At 39.2% G+C, this 27,957-nt stretch overlaps 1 protein-coding gene across 1 annotated transcript in view; it reads right to left on the bottom strand.

The window, feature by feature from the left end:
* Positions 1 to 27,957, bottom strand: part of GMDS (GDP-mannose 4,6-dehydratase) — a 290,357-nt gene that overhangs the window by 246,021 nt on the left and 16,379 nt on the right. The window contains exons 2-4 of the mRNA XM_081206557.1: positions 15,098 to 15,142; positions 13,097 to 13,184; positions 11,787 to 11,896 (exon numbers count right to left, since the gene is read on the bottom strand). Of these exons, the coding sequence (XP_081062683.1) occupies positions 11,787 to 11,896; positions 13,097 to 13,184; positions 15,098 to 15,142 (243 nt within the window). The remainder of the gene's footprint in view (positions 1 to 11,786; positions 11,897 to 13,096; positions 13,185 to 15,097; positions 15,143 to 27,957) is intronic.

Below are 27,957 nucleotides of genomic sequence, written 5' to 3'. Positions count from 1 at the left end.
GATTTTCATTTCCTGGAGAATATTAGCTTCTCAAATGACATATCCAGTTTCTGTAGCATACAAATAGTATTTTAGTATAGTGGTACCTTGGTTCTTCAATTTAATCTGTTCTGGGAGTCCATTCAACTCAAAAACCAAGCTTCTTGCACTCAATCAGAAGCCACGTCAGAAGTTCAGCTTCCAAAAAATGTTTCCAAACCAGAACACTTACTTCCGGGTTTGCGGCATTCGGGAGCCGATTTGTTCGGGAGCCAAGCTGTTCAAGTACCAAAGTACCACTGTATATCAATGAATTACAGAAGAAGGAAGGTGTGAAAAGACACTCTCTGTATGTAGGAAACTTGTGAAAGCATTATGGAGGAAAGTAACGGAACAGCATCATGGTTTCCTGCACATCTCTACTTTTATCATTGCATTCACTGTTTTCATTTTGTAAGGAACAGTTGTTAGCAGAGTTAGTCCTGTTAATATTTCTATCTCAATTATGTTAAGATGAAAGACAGAACTATCAGATCAAATTTACTGTCAAGTCAGAAACAAATAGCATGTTAAACACACATGAGAGATGTTGGAAAATTCCCATGTGTTTTTTTTTTAATCCCATGTGTTTTTTTAAAAAGACAATACACCCTGCACAAACTAGCAGCCGGTTTTGCTTGCTTGAATGCATGCATGCTTACGCGGCAATCACTGGGCGATGCAACCCTCCACCTACATGTAAATATGAAAAACTGTGCTTAAGTCCTTCAAAAGAAGTAGTTGCAAATTAAGACCTGAACGAGAATGTCCTTAAGCTCAGCTGGAAACAAAGCAGCAAATAGAAATCTAGCTATTGGAGAGATTTATGTATGTTGTCTCAAGAGTTCAACTTCCATACGCGGTTTAGAAGAAAAAGCAAAGGATTAGGATTGTGCTGAATGTATGCCAGTCTCAATTTTTGGTAGAAATGTTCCTTCAGAGAGTTCCCTCAGAAAACATTACTTCTGAACATTATTATTTCTGTTCCAATTTAGCCATCATTCCCCAGCGCTATTTTTCTACCTTGTCGTGTCTCTCATTTGCTGCAGGATCTGAGTCACTCAGGGATCATGTAGTAAACATGATTGTGGCATGGCCACGTTGCATTGCAAAGGGGAAATTAAATCAATTGAGATCAAGAACAATGCTTACTTGTACGGATCGTCACATATAGATTACCCCAGCTAATCCAATCATTTCCCAGCTAATCTAAAGCACTATCTACTGCTATGATCCTGTAGGTGATCATTGGGGAATATCCAACTAAATAGATCTGCTAGTGCAATAATTTCTGCTAGTACAACAGAAGTCATCATCCCTCCGCCTCTCCTCTTCCCTTGCCTCCTCCAACTGCTGCAGGAAGTTTCCCGCACAAGAAGAAAACTTCTACAAACTTCCTTTGTGCAAAGAAGTTTTCCCACAACCGTTTGGTGAGTTGTGCTGTTACTGCATAGCTTGGCTGAACCTGCAAATGCACCAAAAACTTGATCATTTTTCTTTACACTGAGTAGTGAGAAAGTCCTAGTAGCGGATGAAAGCCCTTACAGTGCAAGTCCCTGCTGTTCCTCACACATGCCTATAATTCAGCCATTAAATACCCCTCTGGGGCAAATTGATGCAATCCAGTGATCCTATCTTGCCTTAAGTAAGCCAAGTGCCCATTTTACATTATCTGAAGAGCTTCAACCTCATCTCCTCTCAAGAAGAGCAAGGCCCCCTTAAGTAAGATTGATGAATATCGGCACCTTTGGGACTTTGTTTTACGCCCTCTGGCAGGGAGGGCTAATATGACGCAGACCTAGGAATATTCATCATGTGCATCTTTTGTAATGAAATGACGTTCATGCCTATCCCAGAACTTTGTGAAAAGCCCTTTTCAGATTCAGGTTGAAATTCATTGGTAACTAACTGGGTGCACATCCACAATTTGTTCAGCCTTTGATGACTACACCAGGAAGCTGTTTCACATCACTAGTTTACAAACATGCTATCCCCATAGTTGACTGTGAGAGATGGCACCGCTTGTTCTCTTCGCTTTAGCTAGCTCCCTTCCTTGCCTTCACTTTTTCTTGTCCTCCTGCTTCTGAGCCATATTTGTTATTTTCTTTGGCGTTAGCCAGGACTCTTCTGTACAGAGGTTCCGAACAGTGCCTATTCAAAGGGAGAAATATTTCTATTGCTGAATTAAACTAGGAGGGTTTCAGCGTAGCCTAAGTTTAAGACTTTAAAAGGGGGGAAACTCATGAGTAAAAGAACTTAATCATTTAAAAGTTGGGGTGAATGAGAAGTTTCCAAGGTTTTGGAAGACTACGAAGGATTGTCTCCTTCAATGAGGGGAGAACCAAACATGGATTCTACCCCATTAGAGGTCATCCTCTAGTTTATACAGTATAGTAGAAATCCAGGCTTTTGCCTTTCCATTTTCCTCTTACCACAGAACAGCTAAATATTTGCTTAATGTTTGTTTCTACTCCCCTACCCCACCCCAATCTAGCTCTCTACTCAGGCCTCACAATGCCAGGAGAGCTCGTACTTTGCATGTGAATTTTCCCCTTCTTGGTTCTCTCCTCAGGACCCATGGCTAAATTGGCACCTTAAGACTCCACCTCACCTCTCTGTACTGTATAGGTGATTTATTGCCTTCAGATTATCTCTGTAATAGTAACTCAACAGTTACTATGTTCAACCAACATTGGGGTGTGGGGTATAGCCTGTGTAGTGTGTTACTGACCCATTTTTACTCTGTATTTCTAGAATGGCTTGAGAAGCCACAAAAGTCATTATTTATACTGTTAATTTATACATTTTATTTTAAAATAAATAAAATATTGCAATGAAAACCCCACTGCTGCTATTGACAGCTCCCCAGAGAAAGAACACATTGATCAGCTGACACTGATCAGCACTAAAATCCGCCGAAGCAAGCAAAGTCTCTGTGGCATGCAGTCGTCTCCAGTACAGATCACAAGAGTAGTATTCCTAATTAGCTTTTCCAAGCCTTACACATGTGAGACACATATTCATGTGCATGTGTGCACAAGTAAATTTGGTAACATTAGAAAGAGAGCAAAAAGGCAGGCAAAGGCTTTAGCTTCAGGGACCCCCAAACTCAGCCCTCCAGATGTTTTGGGACTACAATTCCCATCATCCCTGACCACTGGTCCTGTTAGCTAGGGATGATGGGAGTTGTAGTCCCAAAACATCTGGAGGGCCGAGTTTGGAGATGCCTGCTGTAGCTGAAGCATTGGTTCTGCCCAAGAATAAATAAGCATTTTAAATCACAGGTGTACATGCTGGAAAATACTTGAATGTTCTAAGGCTTGGTGCAGATTTAACATTTTTCAATCTTGTAACCCCAGTTAGGAGAATAAAAACATCCCTAATACTTATATACTGTCTCCCACTTAAGCTCACATGCACCCCCTCACTAAAATTCCTCCCCCTTTCAGCATCAACTATGGTAAGGCTTAGATTTCATCCAAGTCATATTTCACTTCAAACAGTTTCTGCCAAGAATTAGAAGGTTTTAAACACCGACTTAAAGGTAAGTATGGGCAGCATTCAATCTGGAGCAGATCCAACACTAACCTTACGAACCAATGAAAAGGGAACGGAGAAGGAATTTTGACAAGGAGCAAATGAGAGCTCTTAAATTACATTTAATGGGGTGGGGCCATGTTTGGGGAGGGGCTATGACTTCCCCCCTCCTCCGTTTGTTATTTCCCTCCTAGATCAATTCAAAATGGCGGCAGGAAAACAAAGGGTGCATCTGAAGCTGCCTTATTTCTACGGTTTCATGAAAAGAAAACATTTTAACTTGCCAGTTTTACTATCAGTAGGAAATCTGGTCCAGCATATCCAGAAGCAAAGAAAAGGTTGCTATAGATCATTCACTTTTGATATCTGCATATTTTCTGTTTTTGCTTTTTATTATTTTTGTAACTACTTGTATCTACTAGTTCCCCTGGGATGTTTGGCCTATTTTTCAAGAACAGCTTGATGATTAAACATTGAAACAGATGGCTCTAGTCAAACTCTTCTAAATATGTTCAAACGTGCAACATTTTAACATACTCCCCACTCTTATCGCTGATCTAATGCAGGGGAGGGGGAGCTTAAATCAGAACGTGATAAGAGTGAAGGATTTAAACAATCTGTGCTGAGAAAATAACCCAAAATATACATCTCTTTTACAAAACGTAAATTAAGTTCTAAATTAACATATAAAATATGTTGTTATAAAGCTGATATAATACTTATAGAGTTCAATGAATGCTGATGAATTTGCACTATTTGATGTAAGAGTGACCTATGAATAAAATAAAAACACAGCTGTATGACTGAAAAGGTTTAAGTATAATGTTTATAATTTTGTGTTACACAGTTTAATGATTTTTTTTAAAAAAAATACTATTTAGATATTGAAATGTAATGTCTATCCATGCCAATACCACAATCATTCTTAAATCATTGTCAAACTTTAAAACACTTCATTATGTTCACAGTCTGATCTTTAAAAAAAGAAAAAAAGAAAAACTTTTAATAGTTTTTTACTATCCCATCTGAACGACATTTCAAAGACCCAAAGACATTATAAACCCATTGCACCATAACAAACTTGCTGTTCAGCAAATAAATATCAATTGCTACAGGAATAATAAATAAATACTTTAGAAGCATTTGTTCCCTATCTTAGACAAATGACATATTATTAAATATGCACCAAAGCTCTATTCTTTGCATTTATGTTTGTTCTTAATCTAAGGATCACATTCTTAAATTGAATTCTTTTCTAGAGCTATAGTCAGTCTCTGAAGTCCCCCCAAACTCCTGCTGTCAGAATACTACATGTAGCATTTTATCTTCTGCATATGTCAACATCTTACTTTGTGTGTGTATTCAGATGTGCAACATATATAAAATATTTGCATTTACTTCGAGAGACAACATCAGTTTAAACAAGTGCAGAATGACTGCAAAAGAAGCCATAAGGTAAATGGACCAGCATAGTAGAGGCTTGTCTATTTAAAACACAAATTAAAGATCTAGGATTTGAAGTTTCAGCTGGAAAACGTGTCTGTGGGAATAGCTGTCTAGGGGAATAGATAAGCACTTTTAACATTACTTACTTCAAATACTTCTCCTGTACTTATAATGCTATACGAGAAGGGTCAAATTGTTTGTACTGATCCTAGTGTTTGTGTTGATCCTAGTGCAGGTTGTTGTAAAAACAACAACAACACATCATCTCTTTTGTCCTGTCAAACGCCCCCAATGAGGATATCTGAATGACAGAAGCCAGCCAAAAAACCTCACCTTAAATTTGCTGACAGCATCAGGAAAACCCAGAACATTCCCAATGTCAGGTGTAGAATAGTTTGTGCTCACCTTTAATAACCTGACAATGTGACAAAGATGCATGAGCAACTCTCTGGACTGCGGCCACAAGTTTCTTCCCTACCAAATTCTCCCACCATCTTTATAAACATGGCAGAGAACGCGAAGGTCAACAGTGCTTGCATCACCAGTACGGACACCTTCATGGCCTTCATTTCTGCCTAAGTTCCTTTTTCACTCTGCTGCTATAATCACCTGGGAGAAATGAGAACGCCTGTCTTCTCATAATGGAACTCTCATATCATGTTATTGTTTTATTTCTTTTGCACTGGAGAAAGACCACGTCTAGAAACGAACGCTAAAACCTAAACTGCTGGGGACATGGGGGGGGGGTTAGGCTAATGGATAATGAGTTTTGGAAACCCAAACTAACATAAAAGTGGCTTTTCAAATGCAGCTAAGCTTCTCTGCACACAATGTAAAAACAAAAAGAGCTAACTGCACGGGGGGGGGGATGATATAGTTATAATGCACCTTCAAATAGCACAGCTTAAATACGAACAATAATAATAATTTTATTATTTATACCCCACCTATCTGGCTGGGTTTCCCCAGCCACTGTGGGCAGCTCCAGAAAGAGGACTAAAAACAGACTAGAACTTCAAACATTAAAAACTTCCCTAAACAAACATTTTAAATAGCATACTCATCATACAGTTATGATTAAATGAAGTTACATTGAATTTAATATATGAAGTATCCATGTACTTCAAGATAATTAATTCATATAGCTGTACAATTATAAAGTTTTGGTTGGGTCACGCCCAAATAGCATTTTTCATTTATATAAATTCACATTTTATGCACAGGCAAGAGAAAATAAATCCTACACCACTGATTTAGTTGCAGCTGTACAATTAACTTTGCTCAGAATGTTCATATTTCTAGAATACAGTAACAATTTCAGATTTAAATTAAGAAATAACAAAAAGTACATTTGAATTCTTAATAGTCGTAATCATGCACCGAGTTGAAACACAGATGATTATGCTACGGCCTAAATTGTTACCGAAACACTTTGTCCTATTAAGGATGTTCTTGCAGAATTTAAAGATACCAGGCAAATCTATAAACATTTTGTATAAAAGATATTCTTCTATATCTTAAAAGATTAATAGTTTATTTAGTAAAACCTCTTGTAAGGTACTTTGCTACTTTTGCCGAAAGGAACACAAATATGTGTTTCATTTTAGTTGTTAAACAGGAGCCACAGTATGGATGGGGGGGAAACTTTAAAACTCTTGTCAGGAAAAAAATCCTTATTCCTTAGCAGTGTTCTTAAATAACGTCAGTACAATTTAAGGACTGACATTTCCTTTCTCTGACTAGCTTATCTTTAAAGAGCCATGCAGGCTTATTCCCACAGCACCCCAAGGCAGTAGTTAATTCACTTGAAACTTGTGAACACTTTCTATTTCTCTGTCTATTTATTTTGATGTGCATATTATCTTAGCTGACTTCAATCACATTTCATGAGTTGATGTCATACCTTAAAAGATTAGGTTTTCCCCACCTGGAACTATTCACGAAAGTATAGCAATGCATAACCTTCTTGGTCTTCTATTCTTGTGCATTATCAATAGTAGCATTCTTTCTTTTTTAATGTACAACTACAACTTCTACAAGGCTGCAGTTGATAGAAGTCTACTATCTGTCATGCCTCTTTCATTATGGTTAGAGGAACTGAATCGTCTATTGTCTACAACACTCTGCTGCCATCTATTTGACAAAAAGAAAACAACTGTTTCGATGCACTTCTAAAAAGTTGAATCACTAGCCAAAGCAATACAAAAACATGTAGTGTGTCTTTCACAGTCAACCTGTGTATCAACACATGTAACAGCATATTTCTGACACAGAGGAATATTTTTGTTACATCACCATCATGTTATTTCTCAGTGGCACTGTGCCATTATATCTGGAGGCAAGCAGAGTCCTCAATGTTTATGTAGTGGCACAGCAAATCTTAAGAGCTAAGAAACTTTAGAGCTACCTCTTGCTTATTCAGTGTAAAAATATACTGTCACTATTAACAACACATAAATACATATCAGCATATAATGTAATTCCAAATATAATGGCACAATGTAAAATTTTAGAAAAGCAACAACATAGCAGGACACCTTAAAGTCATCTTAAGGGTCAGCAAAAGTATGTTAGAGCAGAGGAGAATTCAACTGTCAAGTTAAGAGATTATTTGAAATTTAGGGAGCAAGATCATCATAGTTCCTCAAACCCTGACCCTTACGGTGATTCTGATTTCATCTCCACAAATGATTCAGAGTGACCTGGAGAAAGTCTCTGTTCTTAGCTTTAATTTCCCGTCTTAAAATTAGAACATTAGTAGTGGCTGACCTCAAAGGACTGGGATGGTAGGCTCAACCCAATCCTTTTTTTATTAGAAATCCATTTGGTTAAATGAGAGAGATTTAAGTAAGTGTTAATAAGCCAATCACTTAAACACAGTAATGCTGGCTGTATCTTTTACCTGTACAAAACAGTGTGTGAGAGAGATTCAAACACCCATTTAAAATGAAACTGGTTTCCATGTAAAGAAATATAACCTTCCTGCTATTGCTAACTAGCACATTACTACCCATGTGCTTGTGCTTATTTAAAAGGAAAATTAAAGTATTAACTGCTTCAATATAAAATGCTTATATTGCCCTACTAAAGTAATATATGATTTATAGGTTTTGTTCAGGCTAGACAATACCTACAGTTATAACTAGTGCTCAGATTTTACACAATGCAAATGGCTACACTTTTGTGTGGTCCACTAATTTTTAAGAGAAATTCCAAACATTATTAGCTGCTATCAAGGTTACAGCTCCTCTTAGATCTAATAAAACAATCTGTTTGGACAGGTATCACTGGACTTTCATACACGGCTCATTCCCACAAAAAAACATTTACACAGTAAAAAAGAGCAGCATGTAACAAAAACCACAGAAAGCAGATTTTTTTAAAAACAGCACGTTTCTGCTGTTAACAGGCAGCACTGAGTTTCACTGTGACCTCTGTGCCTCTTGCGCTCTATCCAGAAAATATGTTCAATATGGTGATGGTGATCCAGAAATGCGCATGGGCACATGCTTAACATCTACTACAAGAATAGTGATCAGCTTAAATTTTGCTGGATTTGTCCTACATTCAGCAACTCAGCGGTTATTCCGGTAAAAATGAAATTGGGACAATTCATGGGCCAGGTTAAACTATACAGTTGTGCTAATGGAAACCACTCGTGGTTTGAGCCAGAATATATAATCAGAGAAGGAAGATGCTTCAGTTTACAATTCTTATTTTATTATACCTTTGCAAGTAATTAGTTAGGAGATGGAAAACTATTACCAGCTGTACTCTTTTACTGCTAGCTCATTGCCCAGGCAGGCAGCTATCACAGTGACACTATTTTTCCATGAGGCAATGCTAATGTCGCTGATCTTGCATTTAATCTTGCTATTAAAGTGTCATGAGTCCTTTTATTTGTAATACAGTGGTGCCCCGCAAGACGAATGCCTCGCAAGACGAAAAACTCGCTAGACAAAAGGGATTTTCAGTTTTGCATTGCTTCGCTAGACGAATTTCCCTATGGGCTTGCTTCGCAAGACGAAAACGTCTTGCGCTTTTTTCTTAAAGCCGCTTGAAGAGGCGCAGTTGCGACGGACCGTGCTTCGCAAGACTAAAAACATCGCAAGACGAAAAGACTCGCGGAACGAATTATTTTCGTCTTGCGAGGCACCATTGTAGTTATTTAGTTATGATAAAAATTGACACTATTTATGGAGTGTTGTAACCAAATACTAATAATCTAATATGCTTCATGTACATATTTGGATTTCAGTTAAACAACATAAACCCCCACTCCTCTTTATATGGCCAGCAATAATATTAAGTATCTTCTGCAATTGCCTATAAAACAACCTTGTTTAGCTGTATATACTTAATAGAATAAGGGCATGGCCTGTTTATACTGCACAGAAATATCTGTATTCTATAGCCACACCTGTTACAGGCCAAGCATTATCTTAAGAAAATGAGAATAAATAGTATTTCTATTTTATTTCAATAGTATTTTATATTTTATCTTAAATATATATATATTTCTAAAGCAGCTTACAGAATAAAATATGAAAAACCATAAAAAATAGTTCATTTACTAATGAACAGTTCTTACTAGATCATTTAATAACAATCAACATGTGCCAGTTTTTTACATATAAACTTTTTTTTACATCAAATAATGTTAATAGAAATATTGAAATGCAAAATACCAGTCTTGAGGAACACTAAAGACTGACCAATTATTTAGAAGGAAATAGTTGCCCACGCTTCATTACATAATCCTACTGATCCTCCTCAACCACTTGTTTGAATTGTCCTGAGATATCCAAAAAGTACTACAGAAATGAGCATGCCCCGCTCATCCAAGTGCAGTATAGATAGCCAGGCTGCCTCCATTATTGGCAAACTCCATCTCTGCATGGCCAGATCACCTGTAGGTATGGTAGCAAATATGGAAGTTTTTCAGCCATGGCACAGCATCCCCATGGCAATCTCGTTCTAAGGAGAAGATGAGTTCTCTGGCTTCACCACAGTTGCTAAATGCATCCTGCGTGGACTTCGCCATGGGAAAACCTGGACTGCACATTCTCCTCAGCCTTCTCTTCCATATCATCAGCTGTTGGAATGATGGTCTAGCATTGCTTCATGCCACCAGCAGTGTTTAGGCAAGCTCGGCCCTCCAGATGTTTTGGGACTACAATGCCCATGATTATATATTCTGGCTCTCTCTGTTCTCAGCCAAACCATGGCTAGGTGTGAACAAACAAGCATGCTGGTACACCGTTAGAAAAGGCTTGTTGCATGCCAGCCTCCAGTTTTGGTTGTTGCCATGCTGTCAAGTTAGAATTACATCTGAGCACGGGCATGCGGTTTGTTTCCCCACAGACGGCAACAAACCATGAGTGGTTAGCCAAAACAAACCTTAGTTACAGCTTGTGGCTTTTCTGGAGCAAGAGTAGTCACAAGCCCAGGTAAAGCTGTAATTCTAAGCCAAACCAATAACATGGCAGCAGCAGGAACAGGGAAGGAGTGAAATGGCCATAATCTTCTATTTCTTTTACCAGCACATTTGCTTGTTCATGCTAATTCATAGAATTAAAGATGGACAATGCATACTCCTAAGTTATCTATCCTAGAAGTCAAATCCTTTTTATTTATGATTAAGAACATTGCCCATGTTTCCTGGACTTCAATAGGTTCATTCTAATAACCCATTTTAATTTGTGTTGGCTTCTTGCAGGAAACTAGACCAACCCCTTCTTTCTTTCTTTTCCTTACTTTTAGTACGGCTGATATAAAATAAACTAGACAGTTTATTTAGAGCAACAAAATGCCAGCACACAAAACGTGCATCAATCTGAAGATAAACCAAGTTTAAGGACCACCCCCATTACATTTGCAACCAACAGTGTATATAATTCAACCTAAAACGTAACATTATCATTCATTAACTTAAAATCATAAGGTTTGGGGATATCTCCTTCCAGGCATCCTGAGATACCTACACAAAGCTAAAATGGGCAATAACTTGACCCATATAGCTTGTTGCCAAAATTAACCAGATTTTGTAATTGTCCTATAAATAATAAAATGGATCCATGCTGGTGAGGGAGCAGGGAGTGCTGAACTGAATCTACTACATAATGGTAGAAACTCAGGAGATTTGCAAAATTCTCGGTTTGCTTATTTATAGCCCCTCTTAGTTAATGAAAAGGCCAAAAAAATAACCCCAAACCTCAAGGAAAGTTGATGTGCTGCTATGCAAACGTGTTGGAGGATGAACAGCAGCAGATGAGGACTGTGTGCAGGCAAAACAGAAAAGAACACAACTGGTAAACTTTGCTGACGTTCTACATAACCTTGATACACTTGGAGAGAGGACAGAGAAGAAATGCAAGCAAGATGAGCACTGCAATCGGCAATTCACCATGTGAGCCAGGCTGTCTTGTGATAATGTAAAAATGCATTTAAGAAAAAGACATGATTTCAAAATGTGCAGTGCATGCATCTCCATGCATGAACATGGATACATTCCCACATATTGGGAGCAGAGGAGAGAAACGTGAAGAAGTGTGCAGGGGGGAAAGTGGTGACAGTGAAGCTGGAGCAAGAACAGAATATTGGGAAAGTGATGATTTATTAAACAGGTGGATAGTTTTGAAAACCGCTGGAAGACTCAGTGAGAAAAAGGATGATTACAGAAAGAAGAAGAGACAAATTTCAAAGTACACAAGTTGCTAACTTTTCACAAAGTCTCTGCTTGTTCGCCACAATCAGAAAAATCCTAGCTGACGCATGCTACTTACTTTGACATGGCTCTGAGCTCCAAGATTGTAAATTTCAGTGGGTTTCACTTGATTAATTATCTTCACTAGGCAAGTACTATCTGTGAGATCGCCATAATGTAACTTCATGTCTTCAGAAGACAAAAGAACATAGTTAGGATAATAGAGATTTGATGCACACATTAATACAGTATGGTGTTTAATGTGAGGTGTCCCAATAATCTTAATTCATTATTTAAAAATATGTTTATTATAACCAGATTCCACTGGTGTTTTTTTAAAAAAAGAGAGAGGCACAGTTTAGTAAGTATTTTAAGCTGTAGTCATGAAAGCAATAGATCTCTTATTTCCAATAAGATCTTGCACAATGATCTTCACAGCTGACTGAACTCTAGTTCAAACATTATTTTCTTGGTCACACAAGTTATATGGTCTGTCTTCAGGTAACGCCTCACATAAACAAAATTGAACATGAATGTTGCCATTTAATCCATCGCTTGTACAGTATGTAGTAAACTTACAAGCTATAATAAATGTACTTTAAAAGCCATATTAGATAAAAGTATTAGATGTTCTACTGGCCAGCTATCTGATAAAAAAAGAGTAAACTACTCAAAAGAACAATAGGTTTCTTACATACATACAAATGCCATGTCAGATGTTCAAAAAATATTAAATTTTTTTTTAAAAAAGCTTACCATACCTTTTAAAAAACATGAAAATCAGTACTTCTGAAATCACTACTTTTGCTTGTTATAAACCAACTGACTCACATAACAATTTGTATATGTGACCATGCATATGGGTAACTCAGATAAGGAATAAATACTGTACAATGTTTTAAATCAGCCTTTGAAAGTTAAAGGCTGAATTAAAACATACTTATTCCTTAACTGTATGGCTAGTTTCAGCAACTACATTCGTCAGCAGCCTGTTTGTTGAGGTGACTGAGACGTTTCTACTGGCCAGTGTCTGGGATCACGTGAAGACAGACAGCGTCATCTGCATGACCAAGAAGAACATCTGAACTTGTTCTTCGCCAAGCATGAAAATGACTATGCAATATACTGTTAAGACATTTCAGTTAAGTAACCTTGCTGTCCTTGAAAGTCATTTTATGCAACAGGGTCAAAATGTGACCCAAACAAATTATATTTTTAAAAAAAATTCTAAGCCTCACCAGAAAATATTTACACATCAGTCACCATGGCTAACTTTCCACACTGATCCAATCTTGTACAACTTTCCAGCCAGACAACATTGCTGATACAAACAAAAACACACCCATTTCTCCCTCTTACACTCTATCCCAACAGTAAGTAAAGTCTTACTTCCTTCTGTGTGAGCCTGTGGGTTCTTGTAAAGATGTTCAATCCGTCCTGTATTAAAAGAGCTAGACCTACGAACAATTCCATGCACCTGTAATAAAATACTTAGTGAATATTTTTATAGGTTATATAGAAAGTAAGTCGTTGGCCATAACAACTATAATGTCCTTAAAAAGAACAAAGGAATTGATATACTACGATGACAACTAGAAAGATCACAGCTGGGGACAGTGAGAGGACATAATTTTTCAGTTATTTTGTCAAACCAAACCCAAATACCACAGCATTAAATTCAGATGGGATTAGTGTAGCATTTTGCATTATTTCCTCTTGTTAACACAGTCTCATAATCAAAATATCAGATGGCATACTATAGCAACAAGTATAAAATATAGTGCATTTATGCTTCATATTTTCAAACCAGCCACACACACAAGCACATACACACAACCCTCACAACGTAACATCCCTGCTACAACAAACCGTGGAACAGGAACATGCAGTGAGATCAAGCATACCCTTCCCCTCTTCTGCCCAGCTTACCAATTTCTGGTGAATCTAACCAGAAAGATATGGGGCAAAACAGAATTGAAGACAGGGATATTTTAGACAGCATTGTGAATAAAAATGTAAATTAGTCAAAATTACAGTTGGATAGAATAATAAGCCTGTTAGAGAAAATAATGCTAAAATTTGAGGATTAGAATTTTAAAGACCAGCTAATGAGTGTGGAGATGAAATAGAAAATATGTATTTAAACTGCAGCCCCCAGCACTTCTATGCAATTTTTATTTTTGTGCTAGTGTGCTAGGTATAGTACAAAGAAGTTAGAGTGGCTCACTAGGAAAACGAATAGGGAAAGTGGAGTGTAGGAAAGTCACAGCAGTAGAGAAAAACCAGTGACACTTCAAGAGAGGCTCTACTAAAGAAGTTGTGAAGGATGAGAGGAACACAATTAGACAAATAGTCCAGGTGGACCTTTCAGGAACAGAGTACAGCATGGTTCTGCCTGCATTAATGAGTCACGTGTGCTTTTAAAAAATGGTATGTCTGGTCTTCCAAGCTGTAAATGTTTCCCACAGAAGTGCTATGCAGCATCACAGTTCTACACTGTTCATCAGAAGAAGGCAGCTCTGCAAAAGTTCTAACATTACAGGACTGTGCAAATGGAGTTCAACTTACTACAGTCCAACTCTGAAGAACATAGGTAAAGGTAAAGGGACCCCTAACCAATAGGTCCAGTCATGGCTGACTCTGGGGTTGTGGCACTCATCTCGCTTTATTGGCCGAGGGAGCTGGCGTACAGCTTCCAGGTCATGTGGCCAGCATGACTAAGCCGCTTCTGGAGAACCAGAGCAGCGCATGGAAATGCCATTTACCTTCCCGCCGGAGCGGTACCTATTTATCTACTTGCACTTTGATGTGCTTTCAAACTGCTAGGTTGGCAGGAGCAGGGACCGAGCAGTGGGAGCTCACCCTGTCGTGGGGATTCGAACCACCAACCTTCTGATCGGCAAGTCTGTGGTTTAACCCACAGCGCCACCCGCATCCCCATAACCAAGAGTAAACAACTTCTTTCAGAGGTGGTTCTGCAGGTTGTTTTCTGCATAAACAGGAAAAAAATTGAGCATGAAATCCATTTTCCTACCAAAAAGTAGCTATTCCAGGCTTTCCTCCCTTTTAAAATTTTATACATTGCATCACAACACGCTCACTAATGTTCAGCAGCCTTACCTTGCACAGGCTGCTGTTTATCTGAACAGGAGGAAGTGTGCAAAAAACAGCTATACCCTGAGGACTAAAGGGATTCCACCACTGGACAGTCTTTGATAAATAGTACAATAAGCTGGCATGATTACAGACCATGTTGCACATTCTTCTCTAAACTTTTGATTTGTTATCTAAGGCTGAGTGGAAAACATATGCAGAGAGGGACAGCAGCGAGGAAGCCCTTTCCAAATTATTCCATGAGTCTGCAATCAGTCACCAAGACTAGTCACTCACCTCATAGCCCTTTTCCAGCAGGAACTCTGCCAAGTATGAACCATCCTGAAAAGAATAAAGATAGGAAAACGTTATGGAAATGTTAGAACCATTGCATCTGTATATGGTGGTTAGAAGCTCCCTAAGGCCTTAAGAATATTGTAAATCAATACTGAACAGGTGACTAACAGCATATATTTAATGTCCAGTTAAATACAAGTATTTGCATATAAATCCTTGGCATAGCATACACCAAGAAGAGCAACTTAACATGTCAACTCATAAATCATTCTTTTCTGTTTCATATTTTAAATTCTCTTTTTTTTTCCTCCACTATTTTTTTCAAATGTGCATTACAACAGAACTCATTTGTTCTCTTTGTCCATTTACTGTCATATTGCTTTTAACTGTCTGTTAAAAAAAAAATCCAAGGCCATTTGGCAAGTTTATATCACATTTCATACCTTACCCAGGTATGGAAGATTTGAAACTGGGCGGTAATTGGATAGGTCTAAGGGATCTAATGAAGTTTTCTTTAAGAGTGGACATACCACTGCTTCCTTCAGTTCCCCTGGGAATGTCCCCGTGTCAAGGGACAAATTGATAATTTCAACCAGGGGGGTCTGCGCAACATCTGGACACTCCCTAATCAGCCAAGACAGGCACGGATCAAGGAGGCAGGTGGTGGGCCTACCAACTTGGAGGAATCTATCCACATCAGTAGGGAGTATCCGATCGAAATGGTCCAACATTGCACCTGAAGTCAGTCGAGGGGCCTCCAGTTCAGTCATTGTATCTAAATTGGCAGGGAGGTCACGGCGGAGCAACAGGACTTTCTCCGCAAAAAAGCTTGTGAATGCCTCACAGCTGTGGGTCGAAATTGTGCTTAAATTTGGTTGTCCTCCTAAGGACGTTATTGACCTAATTATTCTAAAAAGTTGTGCCGGGCGAGAGCTAGCGGATGCAATGGAAGCTGCAAAGTAAGATTTCTTAGCAGCTTTCATAGCCATCTCATAGGCTTTCATAAGCGTCCTATAAGATGTTCTTGAGGCTCCGTCACGAGTCCGTCGCCATACTCGCTCTAGCCGTCTGGGATCCCGCTTCATTTTCCGGAGCTCCTCAGTAAACCAAGGGGCCCGGTTTCGACGGGGTCGCAGAGGGCGCTTAGGCGCGATCTCATCAATGGCTGCCAAGAGCCGGTTATTCCAGTCCTCAACAAGGTCATCTAATGAGTCGCCAGGAGGAGCAGGGTTCCGCAAGGCTTGTCGGAATCTATCAGGATCCATCAGTTTTCGCGGACAAGCCCAAATAGGTTCGCCACCCGAGCCGGGGAGGAGCGGGAAGTCAATCTTGGCTTTCAGAGCGTAGTGATCAGACCATGGCACTTCCACAGTGGGGAGCATGATCACATCTATGCCAGCCGAAGAGCAGAGGATCCCGATTAGTCGTAACGTTGATGAGAAACAGATCCAAGTACAACTGAACCCTGTCAATAAGGTCTTGTTCTTCTCACTAGGGCTGTTTCTCAAACTTTCCAGCCACACTGGAACATTTCGAACTAGCAGTGGCATTCACTTCCTTTGCATTTCCTTTCCAGTTCTATCAAGTGATAGAACATGACATGACAATGAATGGGAAACAAGCCACCGCCAGAAGCTACTGCTTTTTGATTCCAGCATAGTACTGCTAATTTGGCTGTCCAGTAATCTCACACAATGCACGCTAGCAGAAGGCTTACTTCAAGATACATTATCATAATCCACTTGTCCCACTTCCCTCTTTTCTTTCAGTGAGGTAGTGGTCAATGAACATCACACTCAGAAGGCTGATTAAACTGTCAGTCCAAGTTTACAATTTACTTTATTTCTAGACTTTCAGACCATACAACTGAAAGTCAAGAGAGATATTAATGTAACATTATTATAATGTACATTTACAGTACAATCTCATGCATGCCTACTCAGAAGTGTCTGCAGAATCACACTCTTAAAAGATCACCCACACAATCCAAAACTGTAATCCTATACCTGGAAGCAAGCCATATTGCACTCACTAGGACTTACTTTTGAGTAGACATGCAAAGGATTATGGTGTAAGGCATTTGTACAGAAACTCACCTACACTCAGTAAATATGTTGCTGTTTTTAAAAAAATCCAACTGGTTTGGATGCCCGGAGACAGAATAATGATGATTTTAATCACTATAGTTAGCTTTTGGGTTAGAAAGCCTAAAGCAAATCAGAAGTATTAGTCAATTTTGGTTCTCTCAGCTTTAAATTTTTTCAACCTTAAATTCAGTTCTCCATGTTTTGAAGTGATTTGTGATAAAAAAAAAAAATCCTCATGAAAACTCACCAGTATTTCAGTGTAAATTTTTCCTAACACTTTAGTGTGGAGCTTATATGTGTGTTTTCTTTATGTGGTACTAAAAGCATGATCTTTCCCTTGTGATTTCTGCAGAAGCTGGAGGGCTCTACTAGGCTGTTCTCCTGGGAAAGAAAACAACCCCTTTCCCCAACATCAAGGCTTGGCAAACCAGAGATGAAGGACAAAAGCAACAGGAACCTTGCTTTGTATGAACATATTGCTCCCCAACCCCTTGGGCATCCCAGCCAACCTTCCTGATTGATTGATTGATTGATTTGCCACTTTTCTACAATGAGCTGTGTCCAAAGCAGCTTACAGCAAACAAGCAACACATCAAAATACAAAGCACTGGAAATAAGAGAAACAGAATACAAAACACGTAAGCAAATTAAAAAAATGACAAAAACCAACAATTTGGCAAACACAGAATAAACTCTATACAGTATTACAAAAACAGCAGCAGCAGCAAACTGAACTTAAGCACATACAGTAGTACCTTGGGTTACATATGCTTCAGATTACATACGCTTCAAGTTACAGACTCTGCTAACCCAGAAATAATACCTCAGGTTAAGAACTTTGCTTCAGGATGAGAACAGAAATTGTGCTCTGGCGGCACGGCAGCAGCAGGAGGCCCCATTAGCTAAAGTGGTCTTCAGGTTAAGAACAGTTTCAGGTTAAGAATGGACCTCCGGAATGAATTAAGTACTTAACCCGAGGTACCACTGCATATATATAGCAAAACAAGCATTAACTGACAACCACGTTTCTGGTACTAGTCTTGCTATACTCCAAGGAGCCTGGCTTAAATGCAGTTCAGAGGGGAGGTATCTTCTCACCAGGCTAGATGACATACAGCTGGCTCCTTTAGCCTTACTGCAGAGGAGGCTTACAACATCAAAAAGCACATGTCAGGAAGGGCAGTGAGGGCAAGTTTCTTCCCAAGGCTTCTGGAAGTACCAGCTGCTGCTGCTGGTGGTGGTAGTCTTATTGCATTTCTTGGGGTATGCAAACTGAAGTCAGTACTTACCCTAATTTTAGAATGACTCCCTTGCAGCTTTCTAAAACTGTTAGCTGGGAAGCTGGGAAGGAGGCCCGAAAGGTGAAGGACAGGTGGGAAAAGTGTATGGCTAGGGTGATCAGTTCAAAGATTGCAGAGAACTACTTCAACAGAATGCCAAGGAAGAACACGCAAGGTGCCATAGTTTCATAACATGTTCTTCTTCTTTCAGTTACCCTCTCTCATAAGTTTCCCATGCCCTCCACACACTTCTCTAATATCCTAGCAAACACCAACTGGCAAAATAATGCAAGAATCAGCAAACAGCACCACCTAACAGAACCTTCCCTCCTACATTACCATAACACTACTGTCTGCTACAAGTTGCCACAAAAAACAAGTTTGTTTTACCTGCTTGACTTACTTAAGACCACTTTTTGCCATCAACTATATGCCATCCAGCCACTCCGTCCTGCACTGCGTTGTACCAGAATGATCTTTCTCCTTTTTCTGTCTTGTTTAAATAAAACATTTTTTTAAAGAAAACCAAAGCGAAACCCAAATGTTTCTTTCTGAGCTAATTTGCAATTTGTTTTGCTTAGGGGATTTGTAAGGTTGAATGAGTAAGACCGTGACATTGTTCTTGGGCTTAAATTATTTATTCTTTCAACAGTGGATCATTTAGTGTTTGAATAGTTGGTGGAGTACAAGACAGGTTGGTGTTTTTAAGAAACCACTCACACACACACACAAATCAAAAGAACTAAACCCCAACACAAATAGTTATTCAAAGAAATTAAATTGTATATAAAAAGATCAGCCAAATGTGCTTAGTGTCCCACACGCAAGTCAAATGTAGTCACAATCAGGCTGTGAAAAGAAAACTCCAAGTACTATAAGCACACCGTTCATTAAAAAATATGTGACTTCTATCATTCTTAATGGTTCCATTGTGAAAAAGCTTTTAAATAGCTCCTTTGTTCGTCCAGCACCTAGAATACCATTGACAAGTAAAAATGTGAAGTAGTTGTAGTTCATAGCTCAATGCAACCTGTAAGTTATGGTTTTGAAAAGAACTATTCTGGGAATGTTTAAAACTATACCCCTATGTATACCAAATTTTGTATGTGTTCACTGAGGTTATCTTGCAGCCATAGCCAAAATGGATTATGACATTTATATTTCGTAACTGTGAAGATTGAAAATATAAATTATTTTAAAATGTAATTTCTAGTAAACTCATGTGTATTCTTAAAACAAATTAAGGTACCTCTACTTGAGGATATCAGTTGCTGGTTAATTTCAGCCAACTTATACTTATTGAGGCATTAGATCCTTTGTTTTTTCATTGTCTTGCTCACCAATTTATTTATTTTTCTCAGATTTACTAATTATTTTAGTAAATGGATATTGTAACATTACTGCATTATAAAGGTGAACCTATTCTAATGTCATAAATAATTACTATGAGTATGTCACTAGAATGACAGCAAAATACAAGGTGGGACAGTGGGATTACAACTTATGCTGGTTTTACTTACACAATCATATCTTTATGTGGATCGCAAAAAATAAATAAATAGAAAGGCTTACTACGCTCTGCATAGCTCCCAGGGCTATCCACAAAGGGAAAACCCTGTACAAAAAGAGCTTTTTACGCCCCCTGCCTTGCTTACTGAGCTCTGGAGACTCGTGGGAGATCTCGGACAACAACAATCTCGCCAGATCTCAGGGGACAGTTCAAGAGGTCATTCTGACTTCTCATTTTATTTTTATTTTATTTTTATATCTTTATTTCGCTGGAAACAGCCTAGAGTCTGAATCCCAGTGGCCTAACTCACATAACGTCCACAGGTGTTGATACAGGAGCAGTCTGGGAATCAGTGGAATGGCTCTCACAATAGTCTGGTAATTTATACATGAGATCTTAGAAAATATGTATAAAGTTAATGCATAAAGGTATTGTTCAATATTTAAATTTAAAAAAAGACTTCTGAAGTACTATCACAAGCGTCACATGCACATTCTGCCATGTTTTACAATTCCAATGCAAAATTAGTTACTTGATAAAGATGAGGATTCATATTCATTATATGACCTCATTTACGCATGTCAACATCTCCCTAATAAAGAAAGAAAACATATAAAAGTGCTGTGTTTGTGTGGTTTTATACTGCTTTTCTTCACCAGTGGTAGCTCATGACCTGGAATATGTCTTATTACACCTACTAAGGCAGTATTCGTTTATTGATGTGTCCCTCAGGGGAAAAAATTGGCTTCAAGTTCATGCGACACCTCTGTTTCTGCAACAAAATAACACCTTCTCAATCCAAGATGGAAACAATATGAAAGTTAATTTAAATGTACTTAAAAAAATTAAGCTGCTTTATATTAAAACACATTATCAGCTTGATTAGGGAATACAATGATAAATTTGATTAAAATTTTAATTTGGATTTATATTGTGCAAATCTCTCACACTAGTAATTACTTCTACACAAGGCAATTATTTCTACACATGCATAAACAATTGTTTAGACTCAAAGGCAGGATCTCCAATACATTAGTGGAGATACTATTCTATTTTAAACAAAGATGCAAGATTATTTAAAGGGCTGAATTGTATTTGTGGAAACTATTTAATGTGTCTATTGGAATGGCTCTAAAAGGAAAGCTGGGTTTCCTCTTCTGGCTGAAAGTAATTCAAGGGTAGGGGGGATGTCCTGTGTTAGCAAACTCAATCAGCAGTCTAGAATTCATTTTGGAGACATTTCACCAACTACTCCCTCGGTTTTTCAAAGGAAACATCTTATTTCCTCAGTTGTGAGAGAATGGGTTTGACATTCAATACACCTGTGAACCTAACAGCTACAAAACAAGATGAATTCTTGCGAGGGAAAAGTCCCTCTCGGTGCCACTGGACTCTGCTGGTTTTGATCTCTAAAACACCAAATTAGGTTTAGCCAGTGATATTTTTCTAGAAAAAGAGGTGCTGGAATTCACCATGAGCACCTCCCTCATTCTCTTGGAATGGCAATGGCGTCCACTTGAAAGGTGTCAGAACTGAGTCCCAGTGAGTTCCGGATGAAAAAAAAACCCTCCTGGGTTGAGCCAACAGGTTGCCTTCCAGATGCTGCATGGCTACTAATTACATCAGGCCTGGACGACATGGCCAATCATCAAGGATGATGGGAACTGTAGTGCAGTATCTGGAGGGCACCACATTGGCTAGCCCTGCCCTGAAAGGGTTCAGGATATATCAAGGTCCCTACTGTGAACTTTCCCGTATATAAAAAGGCTCGGCTTCAAGGTCCTGCTGCATACATTACACAGAGCAACGGTAAACAATTACCTGAGGCAGATCCTTCTCAGCTCTTAGACTGTGGCACTTCCACTCTAGGGATGTCTACCTTGGCTCACCCTTGTTGGCCTTTTGGCAATGGGTTTTGGCCTAGGGCTTGCCGATTGGAAGGTCGGCGGTTTGAATCCCCACGATGGGGTAAGCTCCCATTGCTCAGTCCCAGCTTCTGCCAACCTAGCAGTTTGAAAGCACATCAAAGTGCAAGTAGATAAATAGGTACCGCTCCGGTGGGAAGGTAAATGGCATTTTTGTGCGCTGCTCTGGTTTCGCCAGAAGCGGTTTTGTCATGCTGGCCACATGACCTGGAAAAACTGTCTGTGGACAAACGTCGGCTCCCTTGGCCAGTAAAGTGAGATGAGCACCGCAACTCCAGAGTCATTCACGACTGGACTCAACTGTCAGGGGTCCTTTACCTTTTTAAAAGTCCTTTGGTTCCAGCAAGATTTTGAGAGTTTTAAGTTTATGCTGCTAAGAATTGTAAACTACCCTGACTACTGCACAGGCACTAAAAGGACGCAAAAGAAATGCCTGTCTGTCTCATAAAGCTGGTTGACTGACCAAAGAGTGCTCACAAATGGTTCCTCAGCATCCTGGAAAAAAAGTGACAAGGCCCCTTGTTGTTCAACGTCTTTATAAATGACTTGGATAAAGGAATTGAAGGGGTGCTAATCAAATTTGCAGATGACACCAAACAAGGAGGAAGTAGCTAATGCTGCAGAAGACAGAACTGGGATTCAATACGACCTTAACAAATTGGAGAACTGGGCCAAAATTAACAAAATGAATTTCAATAGGAACAAATGTCAGCTTCCACACTTAGGCAAGAATAACCAACTGAACAAATATCAGTTGATGGACACCTGGTTTACCAATAGTACATGTGAAAAGGGTCTAGGGGGTCATAAAAACCACAAGCTTAACATGAGTCATCAGTGTGATGCAGCAGCAAAAAAAGGTGATGCTATTCTAGGCTGCACCATCAGAAGTCTAGTGTCCAGATCACGGGAAGTAATAGTACCACTCTATTCTGCCTTGGTCAGACCACACCTGGAGTACTGTGTCCAGTTCTGGAAGCCATGATTTAAGAACAATATTGAAAAGCTGGAATGTGTGCAGAGGAGGGCAACCAAGATGATCAAGAAACTAAGCCTGATGAGGAAGTTAAAGGAGTTGGGTATGCAAGCTTGTTTTCTTCTGCTCTGGAGGATAGACCTGAACCAATGGTTTCAAGTTACAATAAAGTAGGTTCTGTTCTAAACATCAGGAAGAACTTCCTGACAGTAAGAGCTATCCGACAATGGAGCAGACTCCCTCGGAAGGTGATGGACTCTCCTTCTTTGGAGGTTATTAAGCAGAGGTTGGATGGTCATCTGTTATGGATGCTTTAGTTTAGTTCGGTTTAGCTGCATTGCAGGGGACTGGACTAGATGACCCTCAGGTCCCTTCCAACTCTATGATTCTATGATGCTATATGTGATAAATAAAACTAGTTTAATACAACAACGCTGAGCTTTACAGACTCTGATGACAGGCATGAATGGGAGAGGCTGTGCTATAGAACCTGAATTATGTGTGCAACCTATATGCATGTAGCAAGGTGGCTGAGACTCCTTTTGACCACAGACCACCTACACTGGGACCATGTTTGACAGATAGGCAAGCATGCCCACCTGTATATCACCTGGTGCCATTTTGCCTGTGTGGGCTGAAAGCAAACTACAAGGGGGAAAGTACAGCACTTTGCAAGCACTGCAGATCAGCTGATTTTTCAACCCCCCTTTTGACCCAGCTATCATATACAAGATCAGCTGTAGGAAAGGTGAGGGTGGCTTGAGCTAGACAGCCTCATGGGCCAAATGGAGAGACTTGGCAGGTCTAATTAAGCCTGCAGGCTGAATGTTCCCCACTGCTGGGCCTACGCTTTCCAACTGCTTGTCCACGAACTTAAGAGTTGTTAGGAAACCACTGCCACACAGCATGAGATGATGATGCAGTCAGAGCACATGCAGAAGCCCCTATGAGCACCCGAAGGGCTCTTCAGATCCCTGACTAGGCACTTAGAATAGGTAAAGGTAAAGGAACCCCTGACCATTAGGTCCAGTCGTGGCCGACTCTGGGGTTGCGGCGCTCATCTTGCTTTATTGGCTGAGGGAGCCGGCATACAGCTTCCGGGTCATGTGGCCAGCATGACTAAGCCGCTTCTGACGAACCAGAGCAGCGCACGGAAACGCCGTTTACCTTCCCGCCGGAGCGGTACCTATTTATCTACATGCACTTTGATGTGCTTTCGAACTGCTAGGTTGGCAGGAGCAGGAAACGAACAACGGGAGCTCACCCTGTCACAGGGATTCGAACTGCCGACCTTCTGATCAGCAAGCCCTAGGCTCTGTGGTTTAACCCACAGTGCCACTTGTGTCCTAGGCACTTAGGATACAGACCTGAAATGCTGCAAAATATTAGCAGACCACAAAAAGAAGGAACTGAGGAACAAAAAGTACTGAGGAACAACAAATTCTAATGCACTAGTGACTAGGGCTTGGAGTGAACAGCTACCAGCATGTTTAACTGCGTTGTTCTCTGGCTTTTATACTGAAATTTACTGACATAGCTGCTCTGTTTAATCTATAGGGTTTTAGATCCCCAGTTACTCAGTTATGTGGTTTAACAAGTTAGCTTTCCTTACCCTTGACAGAAGACCACCCTTTGCTTGGTAATAAATTGTTTTACAAGTACAACCTCTTGCTCTCCTATCCACTTGCTCACTGTCTGGAATTCCATTAATAAATTTTATCAGTGGACCTCTTCAGACACAAAGCAGTTACAGGAGGCATGTAGTTTCAGCATTCTCAAAGAGCGGAAAATAAATTGTTCAAATGGCAAACAATCCACAGTCTATCCAGTTTACTTAGCAGGGTAAAGCAATCAAAATATGTTGGAAGGCATCATCAACGGAATTGTACAAGGAATTCATTTATTCCACGAGGCATTGTATGAAGTTTTGCAACACTGTCAAATGTTAGAACTATTTTAAATTGGATTTGCTAGGTATACTAGAATGCTTGTAATTGGTGATATTCCTTAATATCCTTGTTCACAACCTTACTTAAAAATATTAACGGGTTAATGCATTTTGTATTATAATTATAGATTAATTTATCATGAAAGTTTGATCAATGTTAAGATCAGAATTCTAGGTCCATGACATTAAAAATGCCAAAAGGCATTTTAAAGGCACATTTCATCTAAGAGATATACAACAGGAGCCACATCTCCCAGCTGAATGTAATATGTGATGTTAAGAAGTTTACGTTAATGAGAAAAATGTGTACTACTTCAGTTATGATCCTGCTAAGAAAGATTACTTTCTTGCTGTTTAATAACAGAAAAGTTGCATTGTGGTATGAAATATCTGGCAGCAAGGAAAACAACAATTTCTGAATGCTATGGTTAAAAATATTTACCAATCACAAAGGTCTGCAAATAACTGGAAATTAACTTTCCATGAACCAGAAGGTAAGCTTAAAATTAAACTTATGACCAATTTAGGATATTAATGGAAAAATATCAGAATGTAAGTAGGACCACATTTAACACCAGTTTAGGATATTAATGGAAGAACATCAGAATGTAAGTAGGACCACAGACATTTTCAAGGCAACCTTTGTTTGCAGTTCTCTGGATGTGAATAATCTGCACAGATTTGCAAGCTAGCCAAACAGCAACAAGACTTGTCACATATGCTGACACAGAGAAATCCTCTAATATCTGATGACAAAACCAAACTACATATGCTGACACAGAGAAATCCTCTAATATCTGATGACAAAACCAAACTACACTTTTCTATTCAGTTGCACTGATGACTTTCCATACATTCCACACCTGGAAAGTAGTTGAAGCAGCCAATAACTTAGAAACATACTTTGGCAGATGTCTATCTTGGAAACCACCAGAACCATTCATATGCTTCAAGTCAAGCAATGTACTTCAATCATTTGATAATATTAAAAGAGACTTCAGCTGTTCGTGCGCTTTCCCAAGCAACGGCACACAACTCATACAAATAATAGCTATTTTATGAGTTAGATTTCTATCCCATCCCTCCTCCATATATAGTGACATATATAGTTTTCCCCACCCCAATATTCTTTTACCATCACAACAACCCTGGTTAGGCTGATAGACAGTGAGTGGCGCAATATACATTGCAGTACAGGGATCTGAATCCATGACTTCTTGAGTCCTAGCCCCATGCATCAACTAGGTGAAGCGGAGCTAAAATTATATAGCAGGCTGATGTGCTTTGGTCAGTAACAGTGCATGCCACTTGTATAACTTCACAAATAATCTACACTGTTGTAGACTAGGTAGAAAGGTATACCTTACCCTTTGAAAATAAGCTTTTTTTAAAAAAAAAAAAAAAGAATCCATGTATTTATCTGTAGTACTTATATAATCACCTCTCAAGAAAAAGTTGCCACAAGTGGTGTGTACAAACTATAAAGTACCGTATTTTTTGCACCATAACACTCACTTTTTTCCTCCTAGAAAGTAAGGGGAAATGTCTGTGCGTGTTATGGAGGGAATGCCTACGGGTGGCGGGGGGGATCTGATGCAGTCGTGAGCAGAGGATCCATGGTTCCCCTTCCTTCCCTCCTCCGTGGTTACAAAGCATGGATCCACATGGATCCTCAGGATTTTTGCATTGGGCTACTCCAAACTCACTGTCAGATCACATGTCTGTGGCCACAGCATGAACCACAAAAATCATATATCCACTATTTCATTTAGAATATTTTTTTCTTGTTTTCCTCCTCTAAAAACTACCTGTGTGTTATGGTCTGGTGCGTGTTATAGAGCGAAAAATACGGTAGCTTATGAACATATCTGTAACACTGGTGCGACAAAGTTTGCTAAAAAACTCTGGCTGCCTACACAGCATCAAGCCAAGTTAAAGGCTTTATTATTAGTGTGCAATGCCCCAAACAGCAAGGACCAGCCTACCTGAAGGACTGCCTGTTCCTGTATACACCAACCAGATCACTGCGATCATCTGGAACATCCACCTTGGCTGCACCCCAGTGATTTCATATTAGTTTATTTATTTCATAAAGCGTACATACCACCTGACTGTGAAAAACAGTCAAGTGGTTTACGAAAAGAATAATACAATAAAATTATCAGTTTTTTTAAAAAAAGACTTACAACATTCAAACTAATTCATTTCTAAACTAATGCTTTAAGTGCCAGTGCTTTGGAACACTGCTATTACTTTCATTTGACTTATTGCTTTCTTTTATAAAAAGCAACTCAAACAACTTACCAAGAAAAGGACATGCATTAAAACCAACTGGAAACTAAAACAGAGTGGAAGCTGGAAGTTCCCACTCAAATCAGACAGGCACTCAAAGTTCTGATACGCCACTGCCTGCTGAAAGTGTTTCTGTTTCACCAAGCATTTTAAGAGAATTAATTTGATCCAGGTGTTGGTCATTTGTTCTGCATTCTATTATTTTATAAAAATGGTTCTATTGTAAGCCACCGTGCTCTTTCTTAACGAGTTGGCAGTTTTTAAATACATAAATGAAATAAATAAATAGGTCTTCTAGAACAAAGGTCTTCCATCCTAGAACAAAGGAAAAGGTTTCCATGCCTTGGGTCTCCTCGGGTTCAGGCTGGATTGTCCATGGGCAACAGCAACTATTTTATGCTTCTGCAGCTACATATAGCTTTGGACATTTTTATCTTACATTTCAAAGATATTCAACGCTTTCGTAAGAAAGCTTTTAAAAAACCACTTGTGGTGGGAATTTAGATTTTTTTTTTTTGTGCCTGCAAAGTCTTCCTCCTCTCTCAAAGTGAAAAATTAAGTCAGGAAATCCAATCATCAGAAAGAAAAATACAAGAATGAGTGATTTTGAGGTCATTTTGCAAACTGTTATTATGGGAACCAGACAACTGTCATATTTAGAAACCGTATTAGTTGGTCCTCAAATGGACAGCATTGGTAGAATGATTTCTGTTCAGATATGGCTTTGATGAGTTGGTTACCAATACCTGATGTGGTCAAGGCCAAGGCTAAAAATCAAATCAAGGATTTTAGGCAGAGTTGTGATGTTTATTCAGGTTAACCAATGGGTATCATTGCACAAC

The sequence above is a fragment of the Podarcis bocagei genome, assembly GCF_964188305.1.
Source record: "Podarcis bocagei genome assembly, chromosome: 8".
Classification (NCBI taxonomy): domain Eukaryota; kingdom Metazoa; phylum Chordata; class Lepidosauria; order Squamata; family Lacertidae; genus Podarcis; species Podarcis bocagei.
This window is presented reverse-complemented; position numbering and strand designations above follow the sequence as displayed.